Source organism: Petromyzon marinus, unplaced genomic scaffold (assembly GCF_048934315.1).
Source record: "Petromyzon marinus isolate PM22_M1 ecotype Great Lakes invasive population unplaced genomic scaffold, UKy_Petmar_22M1.pri1.0 PM_G_Scaffold_24, whole genome shotgun sequence".
Lineage (NCBI taxonomy): Eukaryota > Metazoa > Chordata > Hyperoartia > Petromyzontiformes > Petromyzontidae > Petromyzon > Petromyzon marinus.
Genome location: NW_027422806.1, coordinates 1,442,251 through 1,459,595, shown reverse-complemented (window position 1 = coordinate 1,459,595; position 17,345 = coordinate 1,442,251). Strand labels below are relative to the sequence as shown.

The 17,345-nt window shown below is 47.6% G+C and overlaps 1 protein-coding gene across 1 annotated transcript in view; it reads left to right on the top strand.

The window, feature by feature from the left end:
* The window catches only part of LOC142913303 (basal cell adhesion molecule-like), a 29,774-nt gene extending 13,604 nt beyond the window's left edge, over positions 1-16,170 (top strand). Inside the window, exons 7-9 of the mRNA XM_076060837.1 lie at positions 11,794-11,899; positions 12,953-13,106; positions 14,174-16,170. Coding sequence (XP_075916952.1) covers positions 11,794-11,899; positions 12,953-13,076 — 230 coding nt within the window. The 3' untranslated portion in view covers positions 13,077-13,106; positions 14,174-16,170. The remainder of the gene's footprint in view (positions 1-11,793; positions 11,900-12,952; positions 13,107-14,173) is intronic.
* Positions 16,171-17,345: the final 1,175 nt, after the last annotated feature.

Genomic DNA, 17,345 nt, shown 5'->3' with positions numbered 1-17,345 from the left:
ACTGAACGTGAAGAACCAGTAGCATCTACATCTGCAGAACGTGAAGAACCAGTGACATCTACATCTACAGAACGTGAAGAACCAGTGGCATCTATAGCTGCAGAACGTGAAGAACCAGTGGCATCTACATCTACAGAACGTGAAGAACCAGTGGCATCTACATCTACAGAACGTGAAGAACCAGTGGCTTCTACATCTGCAGAACGTGAAGAACCAGTGGCATCTACATCTGTAGAACGTGAAGAACCAGTGGCATCTACATCTACCGAACGTGAAGAACCAGTGGTATCTACATCTACAGAACGTGAAGAACCAGTGGCATCTACATCTGCAGAACGTGAATAACCAGTGACATCTACAGAACGTGAAGAACCAGTGGCATCTACATCTACAGAACGTGAAGAACCAGTGGCATTTACATCTGCAGAACGTGAAGAACCAGTGACATCTACATCTACAGAACGTGAAGAACCAGTGGCATCTATAGCTGCAGAACGTCAAGAACCAGTGGCATCTACATCTACAGAACGTGAAGAATCAGTGGCATCTACATCTACAGAACGTGAAGAACCAGTGGCATGTACATCTGCAGAACGTGAAGAACCAGTGACATCTACATCTACTGAACGTGAAGAACCAGTGACATCTACATCTGCAGAACGTGAATAACCAGTGACATCTACATCCACAGAACGTGAAGAACCAGTGGCATCTATAGCTGCAGAACGTGAAGAACCAGTGGCATCTACATCTACAGAACGTGAAGAACCAGTGGCATCTACATCTACAGAACGTGAAGAACCAGAGGCATCTACATCTGCAGAACACGACGAACCAGTGGCATCTACATCTGCAGAACGTGAAGAACCAGTGGCATCTACATCTGAAGAACGTGAAGAACCAGTGGCATCTACATTTGCAGAACGTGAAGAACCAGTGGCATCTACATCTGCAGAACGTGTAGAACCAGTGACATCTACATCTGCCGAACGTGAAGAACCAGTGGCATCTACATCTACAGAATGTGAAGAACCAGTGACATCTACATCTGCAGAACGTGAACAACCAGTGGCATCTACACATGCAGAACGTGAAAAACCAGTGACATCTATATCTGCAGAACGTGAAGAACCACTGGCTTCTACATCTGCAGAACGTGAAGAACCAGTGACATCTACATCTACAGATAGTGAAGATCCAGTGGCATCTACAGAACATGAAGAACCACTGGCATCTACATCTGGAGAACGTGAAGAACCAGTGGCATCTACACCTGCAGAGCGTGAAGAACCAGTGGCATCTACATCTGCAGAACGTGAAGAACCAGTGGCATCTACATCTGTAGAACGTGAAGAACCAGTGGCATCTACACCTGTAGAACATGAACAACCAGTGGCATCTACATCTGCAGAAGGTGAAGAACCAGTGGCATCTACATCTGCAGAACACGAAGAACCAGTGGCATCTACATCTGCAGAACGTGAAGAACCAGTGGCATCTACATCTGAAGAAGGTGAAGAACCAGTGGCATCTACATCTGCAGAACGTGAAGAACCAGTGGCATCTACATCTACAGAACGTGAAGAACCAGTGGCATCTACATCTGCAGAACGTGAAGAACCAGTGTCATCTACATCTACTGAACGTGAAGAACCAGTGGCATCTATAGCTGCAGAACGTGAAGAACCAGTGGCATCTACATCTACAGAACGTGAAGAACCAGTGGCATCTACATCTACAGAACGTGAAGAACCAGAGGCATCTACATCTGCAGAACACGACGAACCAGTGGCATCTACATCTGCAGAACGTGAAGAACCAGTGGCATCTACATCTGAAGAACGTGAAGAACCAGTGGCATCTACATTTGCAGAACGTGAAGAACCAGTGGCATCTACATCTGCAGAACGTGTAGAACCAGTGACATCTACATCTGCCGAACGTGAAGAACCAGTGGCATCTACATCTACAGAATGTGAAGAACCAGTGACATCTACATCTGCAGAACGTGAACAACCAGTGGCATCTACACATGCAGAACGTGAAAAACCAGTGACATCTATATCTGCAGAACGTGAAGAACCACTGGCTTCTACATCTGCAGAACGTGAAGAACCAGTGACATCTACATCTACAGATAGTGAAGATCCAGTGGCATCTACAGAACATGAAGAACCACTGGCATCTACATCTGGAGAACGTGAAGAACCAGTGGCATCTACACCTGCAGAGCGTGAAGAACCAGTGGCATCTACATCTGCAGAACGTGAAGAACCAGTGGCATCTACATCTGTAGAACGTGAAGAACCAGTGGCATCTACACCTGTAGAACATGAACAACCAGTGGCATCTACATCTGCAGAAGGTGAAGAACCAGTGGCATCTACATCTGCAGAACACGAAGAACCAGTGGCATCTACATCTGCAGAACGTGAAGAACCAGTGGCATCTACATCTGAAGAAGGTGAAGAACCAGTGGCATCTACATCTGCAGAACGTGAAGAACCAGTGGCATCTACATCTACAGAACGTGAAGAACCAGTGGCATCTACATCTGCAGAACGTGAAGAACCAGTGTCATCTACATCTACTGAACGTGAAGAACCAGTGGCATCTACATCTGCAGAACGTGAAGAACCAGTGACATCTACATCTACAGAACGTGAAGAACCAGTGGCATCTATAGCTGCAGAACGTGAAGAACCAGTGGCATCTACATCTACAGAACGTGAAGAACCAGTGGCTTCTACATCTGCAGAACGTGAAGAACCAGTGGCATCTATAGCTGCAGAACGTGAAGAACCAGTGGCATCTACATCTACAGAACGTGAAGAACCAGTGGCTTCTACATCTGCAGAACGTGAAGAACCAGTGGCATCTACATCTGTAGAATGTGAAGAACCAGTGGCATCTACATCTACAGAACGTGAAGAACCAGTGGCTTCTACATCTGCAGAACGTGAAGAACCAGTGGCATCTACATCTGTAGAATGTGAAGAACCAGTGGCATCTACATCTACAGAACGTGAAGAACCAGTGACATCTACATCTACTGAACGTGAAGAACCAGTGACATCTACATCTGCAGAACGTGAATAACCAGTGACATCTATATCCACAGAACGTGAAGAACCAGTGGCATCTATAGCTGCAGAACGTGAAGAACCAGTGGCATCTACATCTACAGAACGTGAAGAACCAGTGGCATCTACATCTGCAGAACGTGAACAACCAGTGGCATCTACACCTGCAGAACGTGAAAAACCAGTGACATCTATATTTGCAGAACGTGAAGAACCACTGGCTTCTACATCTGCAGAACGTGAAGAACCAGTGACATCTACATCTACAGATAGTGAAGATCCAGTGGCATCTACAGAACATGAAGAACCACTGGCATCTACATCTGGAGAACGTGAAGAACCAGTGGCATCTACACCTGCAGAGCGTGAAGAACCAGTGGCATCTACATCTGCAGAACGTGAAGAACCAGTGGCATCTACATCTGTAGAACGTGAAGAACCAGTGGCATCTACACCTGTAGAACATGAAGAACCAGTGGCATCTACATCTGCAGAAGGTGAAGAACTAGTGGCATCTACATCTGCAGAACACGAAGAACCAATGGCATCTACATCTGCAGAACGTGAAGAACCAGTGGCATCTACATCTGAAGAAGGTGAAGAACCAGTGGCATCTACATCTGCAGAACGTGAAGAACCAGTGGCATCTACATCTACAGAACGTGAAGAACCAGTGGCATCTACATCTGCAGAACGTGAAGAACCAGTGACATCTACATCTACTGAACGTGAAGAACCAGTAGCATCTACATCTGCAGAACGTGAAGAACCAGTGACATCTACATCTACAGAACGTGAAGAACCAGTGGCATCTATAGCTGCAGAACGTGAAGAACCAGTGGCATCTACATCTACAGAACGTGAAGAACCAGTGGCATCTACATCTACAGAACGTGAAGAACCAGTGGCTTCTACATCTGCAGAACGTGAAGAACCAGTGGCATCTACATCTGTAGAACGTGAAGAACCAGTGGCATCTACATCTACCGAACGTGAAGAACCAGTGGTATCTACATCTACAGAACGTGAAGAACCAGTGGCATCTACATCTGCAGAACGTGAATAACCAGTGACATCTACAGAACGTGAAGAACCAGTGGCATCTACATCTACAGAACGTGAAGAACCAGTGGCATTTACATCTGCAGAACGTGAAGAACCAGTGACATCTACATCTACAGAACGTGAAGAACCAGTGGCATCTATAGCTGCAGAACGTCAAGAACCAGTGGCATCTACATCTACAGAACGTGAAGAATCAGTGGCATCTACATCTACAGAACGTGAAGAACCAGTGGCATGTACATCTGCAGAACGTGAAGAACCAGTGACATCTACATCTACTGAACGTGAAGAACCAGTGACATCTACATCTGCAGAACGTGAATAACCAGTGACATCTACATCCACAGAACGTGAAGAACCAGTGGCATCTATAGCTGCAGAACGTGAAGAACCAGTGGCATCTACATCTACAGAACGTGAAGAACCAGTGGCATCTACATCTACAGAACGTGAAGAACCAGAGGCATCTACATCTGCAGAACACGACGAACCAGTGGCATCTACATCTGCAGAACGTGAAGAACCAGTGGCATCTACATCTGAAGAACGTGAAGAACCAGTGGCATCTACATTTGCAGAACGTGAAGAACCAGTGGCATCTACATCTGCAGAACGTGTAGAACCAGTGACATCTACATCTGCCGAACGTGAAGAACCAGTGGCATCTACATCTACAGAATGTGAAGAACCAGTGACATCTACATCTGCAGAACGTGAACAACCAGTGGCATCTACACATGCAGAACGTGAAAAACCAGTGACATCTATATCTGCAGAACGTGAAGAACCACTGGCTTCTACATCTGCAGAACGTGAAGAACCAGTGACATCTACATCTACAGATAGTGAAGATCCAGTGGCATCTACAGAACATGAAGAACCACTGGCATCTACATCTGGAGAACGTGAAGAACCAGTGGCATCTACACCTGCAGAGCGTGAAGAACCAGTGGCATCTACATCTGCAGAACGTGAAGAACCAGTGGCATCTACATCTGTAGAACGTGAAGAACCAGTGGCATCTACACCTGTAGAACATGAACAACCAGTGGCATCTACATCTGCAGAAGGTGAAGAACCAGTGGCATCTACATCTGCAGAACACGAAGAACCAGTGGCATCTACATCTGCAGAACGTGAAGAACCAGTGGCATCTACATCTGAAGAAGGTGAAGAACCAGTGGCATCTACATCTGCAGAACGTGAAGAACCAGTGGCATCTACATCTACAGAACGTGAAGAACCAGTGGCATCTACATCTGCAGAACGTGAAGAACCAGTGTCATCTACATCTACTGAACGTGAAGAACCAGTGGCATCTATAGCTGCAGAACGTGAAGAACCAGTGGCATCTACATCTACAGAACGTGAAGAACCAGTGGCATCTACATCTACAGAACGTGAAGAACCAGAGGCATCTACATCTGCAGAACACGACGAACCAGTGGCATCTACATCTGCAGAACGTGAAGAACCAGTGGCATCTACATCTGAAGAACGTGAAGAACCAGTGGCATCTACATTTGCAGAACGTGAAGAACCAGTGGCATCTACATCTGCAGAACGTGTAGAACCAGTGACATCTACATCTGCCGAACGTGAAGAACCAGTGGCATCTACATCTACAGAATGTGAAGAACCAGTGACATCTACATCTGCAGAACGTGAACAACCAGTGGCATCTACACATGCAGAACGTGAAAAACCAGTGACATCTATATCTGCAGAACGTGAAGAACCACTGGCTTCTACATCTGCAGAACGTGAAGAACCAGTGACATCTACATCTACAGATAGTGAAGATCCAGTGGCATCTACAGAACATGAAGAACCACTGGCATCTACATCTGGAGAACGTGAAGAACCAGTGGCATCTACACCTGCAGAGCGTGAAGAACCAGTGGCATCTACATCTGCAGAACGTGAAGAACCAGTGGCATCTACATCTGTAGAACGTGAAGAACCAGTGGCATCTACACCTGTAGAACATGAAGAACCAGTGGCATCTACATCTGCAGAAGGTGAAGAACCAGTGGCATCTACATCTGCAGAACACGAAGAACCAGTGGCATCTACATCTGCAGAACGTGAAGAACCAGTGGCATCTACATCTGAAGAAGGTGAAGAACCAGTGGCATCTACATCTGCAGAACGTGAAGAACCAGTGGCATCTACATCTACAGAACGTGAAGAACCAGTGGCATCTACATCTGCAGAACGTGAAGAACCAGTGTCATCTACATCTACTGAACGTGAAGAACCAGTGGCATCTACATCTGCAGAACGTGAAGAACCAGTGACATCTACAGAACGTGAAGAACCAGTGGCATCTATAGCTGCAGAACGTGAAGAACCAGTGGCATCTACATCTACAGAACGTGAAGAACCAGTGGCTTCTACATCTGCAGAACGTGAAGAACCAGTGGCATCTATAGCTGCAGAACGTGAAGAACCAGTGGCATCTACATCTACAGAACGTGAAGAACCAGTGGCTTCTACATCTGCAGAACGTGAAGAACCAGTGGCATCTACATCTGTAGAATGTGAAGAACCAGTGGCATCTACATCTACAGAACGTGAAGAACCAGTGGTATCTACATCTACAGAACGTGAAGAACCAGTGGCATCTACATCTGCAGAACGTGAAGAACCAGTGACATCTACATCTACAGAACGTGAAGAACCAGTGGCATCTACATCTACAGAACGTGAAGAACCAGTGGCATCTACATCTACAGAACGTGAAGAACCAGTGGCATCTACATCTGCAGAACGTGAACAACCAGTGGCATCTACACCTGCAGAACGTGAAAAACCAGTGACATCTATATTTGCAGAACGTGAAGAACCACTGGCTTCTACATCTGCAGAACGTGAAGAACCAGTGACATCTACATCTACAGATAGTGAAGATCCAGTGGCATCTACAGAACATGAAGAACCACTGGCATCTACATCTGGAGAACGTGAAGAACCAGTGGCATCTACACCTGCAGAGCGTGAAGAACCAGTGGCATCTACATCTGCAGAACGTGAAGAACCAGTGGCATCTACATCTGTAGAACGTGAAGAACCAGTGGCATCTACACCTGTAGAACATGAAGAACCAGTGGCATCTACATCTGCAGAAGGTGAAGAACTAGTGGCATCTACATCTGCAGAACACGAAGAACCAATGGCATCTACATCTGCAGAACGTGAAGAACCAGTGGCATCTACATCTGAAGAAGGTGAAGAACCAGTGGCATCTACATCTGCAGAACGTGAAGAACCAGTGGCATCTACATCTACAGAACGTGAAGAACCAGTGGCATCTACATCTGCAGAACGTGAAGAACCAGTGACATCTACATCTACTGAACGTGAAGAACCAGTAGCATCTACATCTGCAGAACGTGAAGAACCAGTGACATCTACATCTACAGATCGTGAAGAACCAGTGGCATCTATAGCTGCAGAACGTGAAGAACCAGTGGCATCTACATCTACAGAACGTGAAGAACCAGTGGCATCTACATCTACAGAACGTGAAGAACCAGTGGCTTCTACATCTGCAGAACGTGAAGAACCAGTGACATCTACATCTGTAGAACGTGAAGAACAAGTGGCATCTACATCTACCGAACGTGAAGAACCAGTGGTATCTACATCTACAGAACGTGAAGAACCAGTGGCATCTACATCTGCAGAACGTGAAGAACCAGTGACATCTACATCTACAGAACGTGAAGAACCAGTGGCATCTACATCTACAGAACGTGAAGAACCAGTGGCATTTACATCTGCAGAACGTGAAGAACCAGTGACATCTACATCTACAGAACGTGAAGAACCAGTGGCATCTATAGCTGCAGAACGTCAAGAACCAGTGGCATCTACATCTACAGAACGTGAAGAACCAGTGGCATCTACATCTACAGAACGTGAAGAACCAGTGGCATCTACATCTGCAGAACGTGAAGAACCAGTGACATCTACATCTACTGAACGTGAAGAACCAGTGACATCTACATCTGCAGAACGTGAATAACCAGTGACATCTACATCCACAGAACGTGAAGAACCAGTGGCATCTATAGCTGCAGAACGTGAAGAACCAGTGGCATCTACATCTACAGAACGTGAAGAACCAGTGGCATCTACATCTACAGAACGTGAAGAACCAGAGGCATCTACATCTGAAGAACGCGAAGAACCAGTGGCATCTACATCTGCAGAACACGACGAACCAGTGGCATCTACATCTGCAGAACGTGAAGAACCAGTGGCATCTACATCTGAAGAACGTGAAGAACCAGTGGCATCTACATTTGCAGAACGTGAAGAACCAGTGGCATCTACATCTGCAGAACGTGTAGAACCAGTGACATCTACATCTGCCGAACGTGAAGAACCAGTGGCATCTACATCTACAGAATGTGAAGAACCAGTGACATCTACATCTGCAGAACGTGAACAACCAGTGGCATCTACACATGCAGAACGTGAAAAACCAGTGACATCTATATCTGCAGAACGTGAAGAACCACTGGCTTCTACATCTGCAGAACGTGAAGAACCAGTGACATCTACAGATAGTGAAGATCCAGTGGCATCTACAGAACATGAAGAACCACTGGCATCTACATCTGGAGAACGTGAAGAACCAGTGGCATCTACACCTGCAGAGCGTGAAGAACCAGTGGCATCTACATCTGCAGAACGTGAAGAACCAGTGGCATCTACATCTGTAGAACGTGAAGAACCAGTGGCATCTACACCTGTAGAACATGAACAACCAGTGGCATCTACATCTGCAGAAGGTGAAGAACCAGTGGCATCTACATCTGCAGAACACGAAGAACCAGTGGCATCTACATCTGCAGAACGTGAAGAACCAGTGGCATCTACATCTGAAGAAGGTGAAGAACCAGTGGCATCTACATCTGCAGAACGTGAAGAACCAGTGGCATCTACATCTACAGAACGTGAAGAACCAGTGGCATCTACATCTGCAGAACGTGAAGAACCAGTGTCATCTACATCTACTGAACGTGAAGAACCAGTGGCATCTACATCTGCAGAACGTGAAGAACCAGTGACATCTACATCTACAGAACGTGAAGAACCAGTGGCATCTATAGCTGCAGAACGTGAAGAACCACTGGCATCTACATCTACAGAACGTGAAGAACCAGTGGCTTCTACATCTGCAGAACGTGAAGAACCAGTGGCATCTATAGCTGCAGAACGTGAAGAACCAGTGGCATCTACATCTACAGAACGTGAAGAACCAGTGGCTTCTACATCTGCAGAACGTGAAGAACCAGTGGCATCTACATCTGTAGAATGTGAAGAACCAGTGGCATCTACATCTACAGAACGTGAAGAACCAGTGGTATCTACATCTACAGAACGTGAAGAACCAGTGGCATCTACATCTGCAGAACGTGAAGAACCAGTGACATCTACATCTACAGAACGTGAAGAACCAGTGGCATCTACATCTACAGAACGTGAAGAACCAGTGGCATCTACATCTGCAGAACGTGAAGAACCAGTGACATCTACATCTACAGAACGTGAAGAACCAGTGGCATCTATAGCTGCAGAACGTGAAGAACCAGTGGCATCTACATCTACAGAACGTGAAGAACCAGTGGCATCTACATCTACAGAACGTGAAGAACCAGTGGCATCTACATCTGCAGAACGTGAAGAACCAGTGACATCTACATCTACTGAACGTGAAGAACCAGTGACATCTACATCTGTAGAACGTGAATAACCAGTGACATCTACATCTACAGAATGTGAAGAACCAGTGGCATCTATAGCTGCAGAACGTGAAGAACCAGTGGCATCTACATCTACAGAACGTGAAGAACCAGTGGCATCTACATCTACAGAACGTGAAGAACCAGTGGCATCTACATCTACAGAACGTGAAGAACCAGTGGCATCTACATCTACAGAACGTGAAGAACCAGTGGCATCTACATCTACAGAACGTGAAGAACCAGTGGCATCTACAGAACGTGAAGAACCAGTGGCATCTACATCTGCAGAACGTGAAGAACCAGTGGCTTCTACATCTACAGAACGTGTAGCATCAGTGGCTTCTACATCTACAGAACGTGAAGAACCAGTGGCATCTACATCTACAGAACGTGAAGAACCAGTGGCATCTACATCTACAGAACGTGAATAACCAATGGCATCTACATCTACAGAACGTGCAGAACCAGTGGTTTCTACATCTACAGAACGTGAAGAACCAGTGGCATCTACATCTGGAGAACGTGAAGAACCAGTGGCATCTACATCTGCAGAACACGAAGAACTAGTGGCATCTACATCTGTAGAACGTGAAGAACCAGTAGCATCTACATCTGCAGAACACGAAGAACTGGTGGCATCTACATCTGTAGAACGTGAAGAACCAGTGGCATCTACATCTGTAGAACATGAAGAACCAGTGGCATCTACATCTGTAGAACGTGAAGAACCAGTGGCACCTACATCTACAGAATGTGAAGAACCAGTGGCATCTACATCTACAGAACATGAAGAACCAGTGGCATCTACATCTACAGAACATGAAGAACCAGTGGCTTCTACATCTACAGAACGTGAAGAACCAGTGGCTTCTACATCTGCAGAACGTGAAGAACCAGTGGCTTCTACATCTGCAGAACGTGAAGAACCAGTGGCATCTACAATAGGTGGCATCCTGAGACGGAATGGCGTGTTGTACTATTTGAGTTGTTGTTTCGTTGTTGTTGTTGTGTTGTTATTGTTTTGTTGTTGTTGTTGTTTTGTTGTTGTTATTTTGTTGTTGTTGTTTTGTTGTTGTTTTGTTGTTGTTGTTGCTGCTACGAGGCAGGAGAGATGCCCTGGCCCAGCAGTCGAACCCACGTCGCCTGGGGACGACTTTCCTCGCGCTGAACCGTCGCCTCTCGCGCGTCGCGCGTTGGGGGAATCCCGGTGGGGGTGGGCGCGACGGCTCGTTCCACCCCGTTCCACCTCGCATCGTCGTTCCACCCCGTCCCACCTCGTGCCACCGCGTTCCACCTCGTTGTATCGTCGTCGTCGTTGTCACCGCGAGACGAGGTGGAGGCGACCCCGACTTGGACGTCTGGGACACGCCGAGAGCCCCGCGGCTCCGCGGATTCCTCCGCCGGCGGCTCCTCGGGGGGACGTCGCGAGCGGGCGGCGCCGCTTGGCCGCGAGTGAGCGGGCGGTCGTCTTCTTCGGTCCTTTCGGTAAAAGTCGCCGCCGCCGCGTGGAATGAGAATGAAAATAATAAATCGATGAAATAAAATGACGCGATGAAAATTCTCACGACGTTTCGGCCACGACGCAAGCGGCCTTCGTCAGGTGAAGGGACGAGACTGTCTGGAGGACAGCGCTGGAGCTCCAGCTGCATGAGTCACTCCACAAACAAGAGACAGTCTCGTCCCTTCACCTGATGAAGGCCGCTTGTGTCGTGGCCGAAACGTCGTGATAATTTTATCGCGTTATTTTATTTTATCGATTTATTATTTTATTCTCATTCTACGTGGTCGTGACTTTACCGAAAGAACCAAAGGAGATGAATCCTTGCAGTCACGAAAGCTTCAAATCGAGATTTCAGCGGGGGGTTGTCGTCTGTCCTCCTCGCCAGACCCGGACGACGTGAGGCTCGGCCCCACCGGGGCGACCCAGGTCACGGCCGGGGCGACCCAGGTCACACCCTCGTCGTCCGGGATACCGACTACAAGTGCGCAGAGGTACCCAGTCGCTGTGTCACGATCACCACCACCACCACCACCAGCGTGCCACCACCACCGTGTCACCACCACCACCACCACCGTGTCACCACCACCACCACCGTGCCACCACCACCACCGTGCCACCACCATCACCACCGTGCCACCACCACCACCGTACCACCACCACCACCAGCGTGCCACCACCACCACCGTCACCACCGTCACCACCACCACCACCAGCGTGCCACCACCACCACCGTGCCACCACCACTGTGCCACCGCCACCACCACCACCGTGCCACCACCACCGTCACCACCGTCACCACCACCACCAGCGTGCCACCACCACCACCGTGCCACCACCACCGTGCCACCACCACCGTGCCACCACCACCGTGCCACCACCACCGTGCCACCACCACCACCTGAGTTTGATTCCCGCTCACAGCCAACAGCAGTGATAGCAATTATCTGAACCGGTCCTGGGCCTCCCCTAGGTCTACTCAACCTCTAATGAGTACTTGTAGTAAACATCGCTAGCACGGGGGAGACAAAGACGGCGGTGGTGACGGTGGTGGTGACGTTGGTGACGGTGGTGGTGGTGACGGTGGTGACGGTGGTGACGGTGGTGACGGTGGTGGTGACGGTGGTGGTGACGGTGGTGACGGTGGTGATGGTGGTGGGTGACATTTACAAAGATGAGAATGAGGTGAGTGGCACAGTAGGGGGTACAGGTGGTGCACCGTGCCAGGCATCTCAGTCGACCCATGGCACCGTGGCACCTGCTGGGTCTGCCTCGTGAACCTCCTGCCCGCTGGCGTTCGACACTTCATGTGGTGGCCTCGACGTGCACACGGCCTGGCGCGAGCGCCGCGGTGACGTCACCGCCGCTCGGCGGTGACGTCACCGCCGAGCGGCGGTGACGCGTGTGGGCGCGTCGTCGCGTGTCGGTGAGCGTTCGCGTGTTGGTGAGCGTTCCGGGGGGGGGGGGGGGGTGGTGTAGCGGAGAGAGCACCCGACGCTCCGTGGAGCCTCACGGCCGTCGCCTTCCCGGCGCTCTGCGTGCCTCAGGCCGGGGAGGCGGTGTCCGGCGGGGCCACGGCGGCCCCGCGGCACGCGAGGCCGTCCGGGGGGAGCGGCGGCGACGGCCGCTCCCGGTGCGTCACCTCGCCGCCCTCCGTGCCGGGCCTGGTGAGGTCGCGACCCGTCAAGGTCACAGTGGAAGGTAACCAGGGCGGCAGGAGTCCGACGCGACGATGACGCTGAGTCTCTCTCTCACTCTCTCTCATACCACTAGCAGAGACGCCACTCTCTCACTCTCTCTCCACTCTCTCTCCACTCACCACTCTCCACTCTCTCTCTACTCTCTCTCCACTCACTCTCTCCACTCTCTCTCACTCTCTCCACTCTCTCTCACTCTCTCATACCACTAGCAGAGACGCCACTCTCTCTCTCCACTCTCTCCACTCACCACTCTCTCCCCACTCTCTCCTCTCTATCTCTCTCCACTCTCTCCCCACTCTCTCCTCTCTATCTCTCTCCACTCTCTCTCCTCTATCTCCTCTCTATCTCTCTCCACTCACCACTCTCTCCTCTATCTCTCTCCACTCTCTCTCCTCTCTATCTCCACTCTCTCCACTCACCACTCTCTCCTCTATCTCTCTCCACTTTCTCCACTCTCTCTCCTCTCTATCTCCACTCTCTCCACTCACCACTCTCTCCTCTATCTCTCTCCACTCTCTCTCCTCTCTATCTGTCTCCACTCTTTCCTCTCTCTCTCCACTCTCCACGTTCTCTCCTCTCTCTCCGCTCTCTCCACGTTCTCTGCCCACGCCGTCTCTCTCCACTCTTTCCTCTCTCTCCACTCTCTCTCTTCTCACCATTCTCTCCTCTGTCTCTCTCCACTCTCTCTCCACTCTCTCTCCTCTCTATCTCTCTCCACTCACCACTCTCCCTCTCTCTCTCTCCACTCTCCACTCTCTCCACTCACCACTCTCTCTCCACTCACCACTCTCTCCTCTATCTCTCTCCACTATCTCTCCACTCTCTCTCCTCTCTATCTCTCTCCACTCACCACTCTCTCTCCACTCACCACTCTCTCTCTCCCCTCGCTCTCCTCTCTATCTGTCTCCACTCTTTCCTCTCTCTCTCCTCTCTCCACTCTCTCTCCTCTCTATCTCTCTCCTCTCTATCTGTCTCCACTCTGTCCTCTCTCTCCACTCTCCACGTTCTCTCCTCTCTCTCTGCTTTCTCTCCACGCTCTCTGCCCACGCCGTCTCTCTCCACCCGCAGGAGGAGCGGAGGAAGCGGAGGAGTCGGGACGTGGGCTGCCGTGGCTCATCATCATCCTCACCATCATCTTCGCGATCGTCCCCCTCCTCGTCGTCATCATTTGGGCCCTTCTTCACGTTTGCTCGGGAGAGTCGGAAGAGGAGGGATCGGGAGGAGGAGAGGCGGTGATCGCGGTCGGCTTCGTCGCGATCGAGGAGGAGTAGGAGGGCGGTGGCGGTCGTCACTGACGAGACAGCAGCGGTGTTGACGGCCTGCCGCTGCCTCCAAGACACACGGAGCCGTGAGGCAGGCCTGCAAGTGGGCTCCTCGCCACCGCCGCCGCCACCGCCGTCATCGCTATCGTCAGCACCAACACCACCGTCGTCAACATCGCAACCATCGTCCCCACCACCACCATCATCATCACCATCATCATCACCATCATCATCACCATCATCATCACCTTGTGTCTTTTGTGTTTGAGCTCAGGTCGCGAACACGGATCGGGCCGTGACATTTTGAAGATCAGTGTCTCTTATTTGTTTAAACACGAATCTAACTGTGACATTTTGAAGGTCAGTGTCTCTTATTTGTTTAAACACGGATCTAACCGTGACATTTTGAAGGTCAGTGTCTCTTATTTGTTTAAACACGGATCTAACCGTGACATTTTGAAGGTCAGTGTCTCTTATTTGTTTAAACACGGATCTAACCGTGACATTTTGAAGGTCAGTGTCTCTTATTAGTTTAAACACGGATCTAACCGTGACATTTTGAAGGTCAGTGTCTCTTATTTGTTTAAACACGAATCTAACCGTGACATTTTGAAGCTCAGTGTCTCTTATTTGTTTAAACACGGATCTAACCGTGACATTTTGAAGGTCAGTGTCTCTTTGTTTAAACACGGATCTAACCGTGACATTTTGAAGGTCAGTGTCTCTTATTTGTTTAAACACGGATCTAACCGTGACATTTTGAAGGTCAGTGTCTCTTATTAGTTTAAACACGGATCTAACCGTGACATTTTGAAGGTCAGTGTCTCTTATTTGTTTAAACACGAATCTAACCGTGACATTTTGAAGCTCAGTGTCTCTTATTTGTTTAAACACGGATCTAACCGTGACATTTTGAAGGTCAGTGTCTCTTTGTTTAAACACGGATCTAACTGTGACATTTTGAAGAACTGTGAGCAAACAGCCAAGGAACAGGGAAAGCTGATACGCTTAGACAATGCAATTTGTTTTTACGCAGAGATGGTTACAGTAAAACAAAGAGTACAGTTACTTAATTAATTTTCCAGTAGGAAACAGCAAGTTTCACCTTAGACTCCACCCTGATTAGCCAAATGTGTCTGAGCACATGTTTAATGTGCAGTTGTATTTTTTATTTTACTATTTTTCTGAATGCTTAACTATTTATGTTCCGAATTGTAATATCGAAGCCAATACACAAGGCAGGGAAATTCCTACTGGCAGCAGATCGATGTCTCAATTATTAAAGATGCCACAAGAAACACCACGAGAATATCTTCTGGCATCTCTTCAAGAGGTCACACTTAACCAGCACATCCCTGTGCTCCATTAGAGCAGTTCAATGCGTGTCAGTCATCTGACATGTGCTACTTATATCTCACTCTCAGAGTTGGTCGAATCCAAATTAAGTGAAAAGAAAAATGCAAGGTGGCTCTCTGATGTAGGTGTAACAATGATGTCACTAGTTGCACCTCGTGATTAGATGAATTGCTGCAATTTAAATAAAATCATCTATCCGTTTTTTATAACATTGTAGTGAATTTAGCAGTGGTCTTGGGCCCATTGCATAAACATTCAGATAAAAATAATCCATTGTTTTCATATTCGATTCAATGCATGCTTAATTAAATGCGAAATCGATATTGATATCAATGGATTACATTCCATTTTACTGTCTGTCATTAAAAACGGTGCTGGCTCATTCTAATGTGGGTATTAGCTACCCCAAGTGATACAGCCAACTTCGAGGGATGGATGAGTAAAGAATCCGCTTATTTCTCTTCTTTGGTTCTTTCGGTAAAGTCACGTAGAATGAGAATAAAATAATAAATAGATAAAATAAAATAACACAATAATATTATTGTGTTATTTTATTTTATTTTTATTTTATCAATTTATTATTTTATTCTCATTCTACGTGACTTTACCGAAAGAACCAAAGAAGATGAATCATTGCAGTCACGAAAGCTTTAAATCGAAATTTAATCCGCTTATTTGGCTAATCTTAGCAAAGGTCAAGGCAATCGTCGAGAAGACTTAAACCTATCACCTGGCTCACCTGTGGAGTCACGCCGTGAAATAGGTGGCGTTGGGTCATTACGACGTCTTCCTTCTATTTAAACAGTAACATGAAAGTAATATATAGACTGTACACAAGCAAGTGGAACAAATCTTGGCAACAAATCTCAGCAATGATCACTTGCATTGTCTTTAGTCACAGAAACAGTAATCTGAGATGCACATTGAGTAATGGAAGGTGATTTAATCCTTTGAGCAAGTAATTTATTTCTTCAAAAGATGTAATTTTTCATACAGTTAGCTTGCAAAGAAAAAACACATTTTCATTTTGAACTCATCTATATTCCCGCATTGTTATTTATTAGCATTATTGGTTCGTGCCTTTGAAATTAAATGAAGTAGCATTTGATTTACGATCAGGTATAACCTTCATTAAAACTGCGCAGGGCTTAGAGTGAATAAATAAGGTTGGTTACTGTGTCCATACTCTTTGAAGTCTATGGGAGACTTTAGCATTGAAGTCTATGGGAGACTTTAACATTGAAGTCTATGGGAGACTTTAACATTGAAGTCTATGGGAGACTTTAACATTGAAGTCTATGGGAGACTTTAACATTGAAGTCTATGGGAGACTTTAGCATTGAAGTGTTTGGGAGCCTTTAACATTGAAGTCTATGGGAGACTTTAGCATTGAAGTCTATGGGAGAAATTAGCATTGAAGTCTATGGGAGACTTTAACATTGAAGTCTATGGGAGACTTTAACATTGAAGTCTATGGGAGACTTTAACATTGAAGTCTATGGGAGACTTTAACATTGAAGTCTATGGGAGACTTTATCATTGAAGTCTATGGGAGACTTTAACATTGAAGTCTATGGGAGACTTTAACATTGAAGTCTATGGGAGACTTTAACATTGAAGTC